Source organism: Lactuca sativa, chromosome 5, assembly GCF_002870075.4.
Source record: "Lactuca sativa cultivar Salinas chromosome 5, Lsat_Salinas_v11, whole genome shotgun sequence".
NCBI lineage: Eukaryota > Viridiplantae > Streptophyta > Magnoliopsida > Asterales > Asteraceae > Lactuca > Lactuca sativa.
The window spans coordinates 371,348,424-371,359,066 of NC_056627.2; the positions used below are offsets into that span (position 1 = coordinate 371,348,424).

Consider the following 10,643-nt stretch of genomic DNA (forward strand, 5'->3'; position numbering starts at 1 on the left):
TGTATCCATATACTTATAATGATTCTGTTCATATATTGAACTTCCAATAGTTGAAGTCTAAATACCAATCTGTGGCATTTAGTTCGCTTAAACTACTGCTTTGATACCATGATTGAAAGACCCAAACTTTCATATTTCTAAAAGACCCAAACTTTCATACTTCACAATACTATTACTCCAAAACATGCTACTTGCATATTCATGAAAGCAATATTTTACATTAATAAAGAGGTTACAAACTACTGGATACAAACCGACTATTACAAAGTGTTATATATTACATAACTACCCAGGATATTGTAATTTATACAAACATAAACTGAAGTACAAAAGTATTATTGCAAACTAAGACATAAGATTTCTGATTAACATCTTGGTAGATTTCAAGCTTATAGCCCTGTCTAACCATTTGCCAATGACATAGAATAGAAGTCATTCTCTTACGAAGACATGCTCTACATGACCAGAGGCTACGTACCAGTACCAATGTGAATCTAAGTCCTTTCACTGATCACATGGTCAAAGGTATTACTTTTGCTATAGAAACAGCGAATATAATATCACGGGAAAATAACTCGGAATAATAACACTGAAAAGCACATAGCACATATAAAACATAACATACAATTATTTCTATATCTTAAACTCACTTTGAATTAACCGGGGGCAGCGCTTCGACTTTAAATATGACTTTCTATGTTGAAAACAGGGAGCTTAATTGAAAATCGGGCTCTGTGAAGGTAGGGCTCAAAACCGAAAAGATAAATTTTCCGGGTTTCTCGGGCACTTCGTGGCGTATTTCGGGGGTTATAATCGATACCACGGCTTCAGGGAGTTTTAATATGAAGAAAATATGGAAAAAGGGGTAAAATATGGCAATTTTTAAAGATTACCTGGGAAGGCTCGCAGCCCTCCTTTTATAGGGTCGAGGTTCGGATGGTGCGCTGGCAGAAGGAACATGCGACATCAGGAGGTGAAGGCAAAGGGCGTAGCAACGAGGCTCGGACGCAGCAGCTAGCTCAGATGCGAGGGTCGGACGCCAGACGTCGCGCATGTGAGGCGGCCAGGTGCGAGGCTCGGAAGGGTGACACGGGGCGAGGCGCGTCGGAAGCTGGTTGGGCCGCGGCTTCGGAAGAATCGGAAGGCAACATGCGTCGGATCCGGGTAGAGCGGCTACTGTTCATGCGAGGTGACGTGGCTTAGTGCTGACCATGCGAAAATTTCCGATATTATCCACTTATTTCTCGGTTTTTGAGCCAAAATCTTCTAAAATCCATAACTTTCGCATACGGGCTCCGTTTTTGATGTTCTTTATATGCACGCGTAGGTAAAATTACGCTCTACAACTTTCGTTTAGACTTCGTCCGCTAACTTTGACTTTAATTTTTTATATTATTATTTTTAACAGACCGGGACAGATAAATCCGTTTAAAATTCATAACTTCTTCATCCGACATCCGTTTTCGTCAGACTTTTTACCGTTGTACTACTATTGACGAGATCTTCAATTCTCGTTTAGGTTGTGTTGGCTAAAAATCACTCGATCTAAAATTCGAGTTTTTAGCTGTCTATTGCTAAGCTGAAACTTGTAAAAATCATAACTTCCTCATACGAAGTCAGATTTTGGCGTTCTTTTTATCGAACTTCTCGGTTTAACGAATACTAAGACTTTCATTTAGATCACTAAGGCTAAAAAGTAGTTTATCAAAAACTCACTTTTTACGTCATTCGGCGCCATGTAGGTTTTGTCGCGAATCTTCGATTGGTCATAACTTCTTCGTTATAACTCGGATTTCGACGAGGTTTTCGCCTACAAGTTTCTAACGAGATTATTTAAAAATTTAAATAATAAAATTTTAATTATTTCAAAATTTATATTTTCGCTAAATTTCACTATTTGGCTTTTAATTGGAATCTCATAAGACTTCCAATATTTTCTGAGTGATTCTAAACATAGTTTTACTTCATTTCTAGTAAAAACTATCTGTTAGAACTCAACACTCAATTTCACATAGTATTTCACAATTTTATTCATTACAAAACACGATTTCAAAACATGTATGTTACAATGCCTCTGGTGATCTCTGACGCGATGAACTCGCGTAGCCTCTCATCTACTGGCTCGGAACTTGATCTCGAACCCGATCCCTCTCCTGAACTGCTAACTACTGGCCTCTGTCGTATTACCACCATTCTACAAAACATAGTACCAACCGTTAGGGGTACCGATACCTCTAGAGGGATCACATCCACTACAAGTTCTCTGGTCTTGTCTCAGCCTTCCTTAATTCGGGTACGGATCCTCTGCTTTTAGTAGTACGGGCCCATACTACCTTCCACATCTATCCGTACCTTCTTCAAGGTCTGCCTTGACTCCACCAAGTCCCTTTCACTATTGCTGATTCTCTGCTATTCCCATTCTAGGCTTGCCCTAAGGAAAATCTCCGACCCACCCAAACCGGTCCTCAGCTGCTGAAGGCCTCCTTGTAATGCCAATTAGCCATTACCTGAATACCATCACATGTGATGAGGCTCAGATAATCTTTCGAGTAACACACTCGTCCCTACAACGGTTAGACTCAGACAAGAGTTGCGCAATAGGGCCAAATCTAGCACTCTGAGATTATTCAACCCTGACCACATGTGACGTGACGTATTTACCTAATGGCTAGCTCCTATCACTCAGAGTCCCGCAAAGCACAAAGCAAGCAACATTCAGATGCAGGAAAACTACTCAAGCAAATCTGTTCTCATAGTGAGAAACTGTACTAGCATACAATGCTAAGCTCATACTATCATGCATAACCTAAACAGACTATCCTACTGCTGTCTACCCAATACTAGCATGCAATTCACATAAGCTGAAGCACATAAAGCAGGCACATAAGACATCATTCCTAGATCTTTAGTCCTATTCTAGCATTCTGTTCTACAGAAACTGATAAACATAAGATAACTTGTATGGGTACTATGGGGAATACTTACTTGAGCGCGACCGGTTGCGCACATCACACACTTGTTCCTTCTCAAAACTCTTTTATCTTATCTTTTAGAAAGTAATTATCCTTGTAAAAATCTTTTAATCCCTTGGTTTGAGTCCAGACACCCCCGAAGGTGTGTCCGAATCCCTCAAAACAGGGCTCTGATACCAACTTGTAACGACCCAATTTTCACGTCCAAAAATTTCATTTTTTGATTAAGTGATTTGAAAACATTTGTAACAAAATATCAACCGATAATATCATTTCATAAAAACTGTCTCGTGTCTGAAAACCGAATCGTAAAAACATAATAATGTCAGAGTACACACCCCAGAATAACTCATAGTGCAGAAAGCAATGTGTGTGTATGATGTGCCGTTACCGCGCCAGCTCCTTCCCCTTCGCTGAAGAGGTACCTGAAACCAAAACTGTAACTGTAAGCATGAAGCTTAGTGAGTTCGCCAATCGTACCACATACCATACAATCATATAGCATACATACTGCCGAGCAATTATGGGGTGCCCGATCTTCCCAGTACGGCCATTCTGGGGTGCCGACCTACCCGTGTCAAGCCATTCTGGGGAGCTGACCTACCCGTCGGTCATAACAACAGACCCTCGGGGACTATTCCACCCCTACTGCTACTATCACATAAATCATAACATAAACATACTATCAGACATATTTGGGGTGTCCGAACTACCCTTCGGTCCTAACAACCGAACTTAGGGACTATTCCCCTCCTACTACCGCTATCACATATGACATATCATGCCAGCGTATAAACATATATTCACATCCTGTCAGACATATTTGGGGTGCCTGACCTACCCTTCGGTCCTAACAACCGAACTCTACTACTATCACATATAACATATCATGCCAGCATAAAACATATCAGGTAGTAGCAAACCTAGATGATATCACAAAGACAATCATCTAACATACAAATCCTACTGGTGGGCCGACATTGTGGCCGTAGACCCACCGCTACTGGAAGGTAAATCACCTCGTAGTAGCTGCTGATCTGTGCGGGAATCCTCTGATTGCTGCCTCTGCTGCTCCGGAAATCCTCCGGCTATAATTCCCACAAAACACTTAGTCATACACTGCTAACTATTCTTAGGATAAAATGACCATTTTACCCCTGACCAAGTCAAAGTCAAAGTCAACTTCCAGTTGAACTGACTTGTCGAGTTGGCTTGCCAACTCGCCGAGTCCCTATCCTTCCATTTGTCCTTATACCCGTCTCTACTCGTCGAGTTAGGTGATGACTCGACGAGTTTTCCTTCTAAATGAACATCGACTGAATCCTCATCCGACTCGCCGAGTTGAATGAACAACTCATCGAGTTCATCTTCAACTGATACACAGGTCCCGTCCTTGACTCGCCGAGTTGTATGAACAACTCGTTGAGTTCATCTTCATCCTTAGAAGATTGCCTTGGACTCGCCGAGTCCGTTCATGCACTTGCCAAGTCCCATGAACTTCCAGAACAATGGATTAGTACAGAACGGTGGGTCACTCCACGGGACTCCCTAAAACCTTTCCATACTCAACTGGGTCCTTTTGACCCTTAACTGATATGTGACAGAAACCTTGGACTCGCCGAGTCCAAGAATGGACTCGTCGAGTTGGTCACATCCACTCACTAAATCTTCGATTTCTGATGTACAACCCTTGATCAAAAGATAGATCTATGCTTCTACAATCGATATAGCACTTGAAGTTACAACCTTTACGTGCTTGCATGGGACTTTGAGCTCAAAAGGTCCTAAAACAAGCTCTTACAATGCATGAGGCCTTCTTTGAGTGCACAAGCCACTCCTTTCTGCCTTATAACCCCTCTAAGGACCCAGATCCGAAACATCAACCCCAAACCATGCTTGCAATCATGGTTGGTGACCAAAATAGCTTAGAAAAGCCCTAGAACTCCACAAAATGGGATCTATCAAAAGAACAAATAAGGTATAGACTTTATACCTTCTGTAGACTGCAAATGATGCTCAAAATCGGATCCTTCTAGCCTCCTCTTGATCCTTCAAGCTTTTATCTTCCTTCCTTGGGTCACAAAAACACCAAAATCACTCCAAAAGCCTTAGATTGCTTCAATAACGACTAGGTTTTGCTATGGGGGTCTTTTGGTAGCAAATGGGACGAATGAGGCCGAGTTAGGGTGTTTAAATAGGGTATAAACCATCGGGTTAGGGTTTTTGTCCAGACAGGGCCTACTCGCCGAGTTCGGGACCCGACTTGTCGAGTCCACAACTTAAACCCCGCGTCTCAGCCCGCTTCTACCCAGCGAGTTGGTCCTTCGAATCGTCGAGTCCAAAGCCAAAATGCAAAAATATTAATAAAAGAATACGTACCAAGAACCAGGTGCTACAAAAACTGGGTATTTTTATATTTAAAATTGAAAATTTTATGATGAAAATTGAGACGTTAGACTCATTAAGCATGATATAGTTTATGGTTCGAGCAACGAAAAGCAAGCTAATTATCGTTTATTTTGCCACTAATGCAATGAAATTCCATTAGGACCTAACTATGAAACCAATACTAGGTAGAATTCTACTTGCATTATGTTCAAAAACATCTTATGATAAAAACTCACTTTAAACACTTTTATCGAAATCCTTATAAATAAACATCGATCTGTTAGCATCCCCGAATCGGACTGCCAATTATTCCAAGAGTTAACAAATTTTCTACAAGTTTTTATGGAAGCAAAAACTCTATTGTCGACGTTTACTACCCTACAAGTCGTTTCGTTTTAAATCAAATTTATGTTATGATGAAAATGTTAGCGAATTACAAGTTGTCACAAAATATTTTTTTACATGGTTACTATTATGAAAGACAAGTTTGAAAAATATTTTAAGGAAATGCCTTTGGTTTTCACTCATGGGTCACCGCCCTAAATCCTACTAGCAGTGTAGGAGCTTTGATGGGAAAACTGCCTCAAACTTAGGAATAGCCGAAGACAAACTACTTTTTGTTCAAGCGGAAAATTTTAAATTCAAGGTTACTTTTCAAAAATTATTCCACCATTATGCTACCAAGTATGGTCAACCATGCAATCCGATAGATGATCATATGAGGAGGGCATCATTATCTAGAGTTGATCGAGATGCGAATATGAGACTGTATAACATTTTGATGGAGGACACTACCAAACGACAACAAACTTTGCCCTAGTAGCGAATTGGGCAATTATATGACATCCAACTTTTTAGCCCACTTTACTATTGATGAATTTCAAAACCTTGATAGGTTGGCTTGGTGGAAAGAAAATGAGCCCTAATTTTCGAATTTCCGATTCTACCTGATACGACATGAGATTTACTAACCTTCTAAGGTTTCATGGTAGCTTTAAAATAAGTTTTTTTTTTGTTAGTGGTAAGGTCATATCGGAACGAAGGTCACAATTCACCGCTGAATTGATACAACTATGCATTTACGTGAAGGATTACTTGGATAATGTTGAAAGGATACAACATCGTGTTTCGCTCGAATGACCTTACCGCATTCATGTTGAAGAAGTTGCATTAGATATATCACCTCTGTTAACCGAAGTAGAAAATAGTGAATTGAATTGGAAGAAGAGATGATATCTAAATAGAGACTACCACCTTGAATATTATAACTCCTACTATTTTCATTTTGACGCTTATGTTTTTATGTAATTCGTAGCTCAAACTATGCTTCTTTTCAGGTATTTCTAAGTTTAGACTATGTTGGTTTATGTATTACAAGTATTTGCTTGAATGGTGACTTTAAAGACTATAATTTCTATTATTTTCAATTTCGATACTTATTTTTTTATGTAATTATTGGCTCAAACTAAACTTCTTTTCATGTGTTTCTAAGCTCAAACAATGTTAGTATTATTTATTATATGTAATATTTTAAAAAAGGTTTTTATAGGTTAAACCAAAAACCCGTTTAACTAAAATCGAAACCGGTTCAGCCGGCTATACCTTCCAATACAAGACAAACCAACCAAAACCGATCTACTCTAATAAATGGAAGTTTTTTTTGCCACATGTCACACCCTCATTCAATTTGTCAAATGTCATTTTGTGGTTATTTTGAATTTTTTTCCACATATCATTTTATGGATTTTTGTATTTTAATAAATTCTATATAATACTTTAATGTAATAATTACAATAAATGTAGTAATAAATGGATATCAATTTCATTAACGAATTTTTTTTTTCAAAATTCATAAATTAAAACTCATTAATTTATTTTTTTTATTTATTTAAATTAAAAAAAATTAATTTTAATAATTCATTATTTTTCTTATCTTTTTATAAATATAAATTTTTTAAATATTTAAACTTTTATATTTAATTTTTTTAATTAATCATGTATAATCCAATCTCAAAAACACAACTTAAAAAAATATTGGTTTCTATTGTTTGTTAGGCCCATATTTGTAGGTACGGAAGCCCATTTAAAAAAAGACACGATTTCAGACCAAGTTGTTGTAAACCCTAAAGGGAAAGGGAAGGAGGATTAGATGAATATGATATAAGATTGTCGATCCGCCCCCCAAAGGCCAAACCCCTGTAAGGATCGAGTCGAGAGGGAAATGGTGTCGCTGAAGCTACAGAAGAGGCTCGCCGCCAGCGTCCTCAAGTGCGGTAGAGGCAAGGTTTGGCTGGATCCCAATGAAGGCAATGAGATTTCCATGGCCAATTCCCGTATGTTCATACGTTCTTTGCTTGTTTACGCTGTTTTCCTCAATTCATTTTTGTCGTCAGTTACCAGTACTTGCATATGGATATCTCGCAAATATACATTTGTTTGTATTTTTGGCTCTGTTGTAATTATATCTATATCGCCGGTAATTACTACTTGCTAATGCATATTTTTCTTATTTCTTGTTTATGTTTATATATCTCTTGAGGAATAAGGTTAAGTTGACTTAACGTTAGTATGTGGATCCGATGATATCAACTTTTTTGAGTATGTGACTTGTTGATCTAATGAAATCTGTGCATCCTACTCTATCTGAATTTTGAATGTCACTTTACTTGAGTTAAATTATCTACTTTAGGATCTTAATATTCCAAATATATCAGTGGCCTCTTTAGACTTAGGACTTCGGGCGAGCGCCAATTATTCTCAATATAGCAATGTTTAGCTTTTTGTAATTGTATGCCACAGGAAAAGATTTCATGGTTTTGTTGTTTTTGTTTATTTTTAACTGTCTTATGTTTAAATTGATGGTTTCCTTCTTTTTCTTTAACACTTTGCATTATGCATTTCTTAATTTTGTCAAGGTTTTTTTTTTTGCATATATTATTGATTGTTATCTTTTACATTGTTTTTGAAATTGATGGTTTTATTTATTTTTAACTGTCATAGGATGTTTTGTTTTTTGTTAGGTCAGAACATCAGGAAGTTAGTGAAAGATGGTTTTATCATCAGGAAGCCTACGAAGATCCACTCGCGATCGCGTGCTCGTCGTATGAAGGAAGCAAAAAGAAAGGGGCGTCACTCAGGATATGGTAATACTAGTCTAATAATACTATGAGAATTTAAGCAAAATGTAAATGTAATGTGTGTGATGAAGGAATTGTTGTTGTTTTGATCAGGTAAACGCAAGGGTACACGGGAGGCGCGGCTGCCAACAAAGATATTGTGGATGAGGAGGATGAGGGTGTTGAGGAGGTTGCTGAGAAAGTACCGAGAGTCAAAGAAGATAGACAAGCATATGTACCATGACATGTACATGAAGGTGAAGGGTAATGTTTTCAAGAATAAGCGTGTGCTCATGGAAAGCATTCACAAATCCAAGGCTGAGAAGGCCAGAGAGAAGACACTTTCTGACCAGTTTGAAGCCAAGCGAGCCAAGAACAAGGCAAGCAGGGAAAGGAAGATGGCACGAAGGGAGGAACGTTTGGCTCAGGTATTCATTCATTCTTTCTTTCTTGCATTTGCCTTCATTCAGTTTTAACAAATTGTCTTCTTTTTCTTTTATTCTGTTTTATACAGGGCCCACAGGAGAGAGCACCAGCACCAGCACCCGCTGCTCCAGTAGCACAGTGAGTATTGATGCTGCCTTGTTTATATTTGACTTGGGACATAATATTTATATCCATCTTTCTTCTTCTTCTTCTTCTTCTTCTTCTCAGGGCACCAAAGAAATCAAAGAAGTGACTGGTCGAAGTTTTCCATATTAATGCAGTTTAGTCTCTTTTTTTTGACATGTTTATTTTTGTCGCTTTCTCATGAAACAATTTTATTTAGGAGGTGAAAAGAAAACCGACCACTTGTTTAATGTCTTTTTGTTATATATTTACATTACCTTTAATTTGATTAAACTTTTTGTTGACTCAAAGCAAAGGATTTTGTTTGCAAACTACTCTACTGACTCTTTTTAAAACCTGCTTTTATTTCTTAAAGCCTTGTATCCTCACATAATTTATGTTTGTGTTTTTTACAAAAGCATTTTCTATGCTAAAATAACTCTTTTGTATTTTGCGTTGCATATGCAAGTTGTTTTGAATCTGCAGTTTAATTTTGTGTAATAACGATTAATAATGGCCAACTTTGTATATAATAGAAAAAACTGCAAAATGGTTTTTTTATTTTTTGAGGTTTAGGCTTTGTGGTCTTTTTAAGTTAGTTTTGTTGCGAATTAGGTTTTTTGACCTTTAGATATTTATTTTCAAATTTTCTTTCATTTTTTAGATCTAATACATTTTTTTTATTTAACAAATTAAAAAATAAGTCTCTCTCTCTCTCAAAAACACTTTCTAGAAATTAAAATCAGCCGTACACCATCCCCATCTAATGGACTCCTCCCTCCCTTTTTATCCGATTGAAACTCTTACTTTCCCCACCATGTTACCATATTCTTTATGAAGAAGATGATGGGAAAATCAAGTTTGTAGGTGGCATATAGATGTGGTGTTTGTTGGGCGATGAAGATCTCCGATCTCGATTGAATCAAACATGGACCAACACCTTTTTTTTTAATTTTTTTATTTTTTTTTTAATTTTTAGGTGAGGGACAAATTCTAGTTAAGACAAAGGTGTGGTGATGAAAAAGTTTTTTAAACACCTAAACCCCTAGATAAGTGAGGGACAAATTCTAGTGTAGACAAAGGTGCAGTGATGAACAAGTTTTTTAAACACTTAAACATGTTTGTGCTTCATTAATTTCTCAAGCAAAGTGTTCCAGATTTGAACCATGATGACCTTTCTGTCAATGCAGAGGGCTTTGGTGGCAAACACAACTCCGATGGTGAAGTGTTGTGGTGTGTTAGGGTTTATCAAAATGAAAGAGATATGTTTTTGGGGCTCGATTTAGTTTTTTTTATTGTTTGAGCTGAAGATGTGGTTCACAAAGAAGATGATGAACAGTGGAGCCCTTATCTTCTTCCTCTTATTCATCAGGTATTGGTAAGGAGAGGATTTGAGGCTACATACATTATTGGAATAAGGATTTACATAGATAGGCGGAGTATTTACTTGGTATTAGCTAGAGTACTTGCTTGGATAAAATATTGAAATAGTTCAATATGGAGAATTCTAAAAAAGAGGACTTGCCCATACATCATATTGTCAAATTGAGCAAGACTTCATGTCCAATTAATGACAGGGAAATAGATGCTATGAGTCGAGTTCCATATGTTTCGATTA

General features: G+C 37.5%; 1 protein-coding gene across 1 annotated transcript; it reads left to right on the forward strand.

Moving 5' to 3' along the window:
* Positions 1-7,507: 7,507 nt before the first annotated feature.
* On the forward strand, positions 7,508-9,360 carry LOC111911053 (60S ribosomal protein L19-3). The gene is made up of 5 exons (XM_023906834.2): positions 7,508-7,693; positions 8,381-8,503; positions 8,591-8,904; positions 8,991-9,040; positions 9,131-9,360. The coding sequence occupies exons 1-5, from the start codon at positions 7,582-7,584 to the stop codon at positions 9,153-9,155; spliced, it is 624 nt and encodes a 207-aa protein (XP_023762602.1). The 5' UTR covers positions 7,508-7,581; the 3' UTR covers positions 9,156-9,360.
* The last annotated feature ends 1,283 nt before the right edge of the window (positions 9,361-10,643 follow it).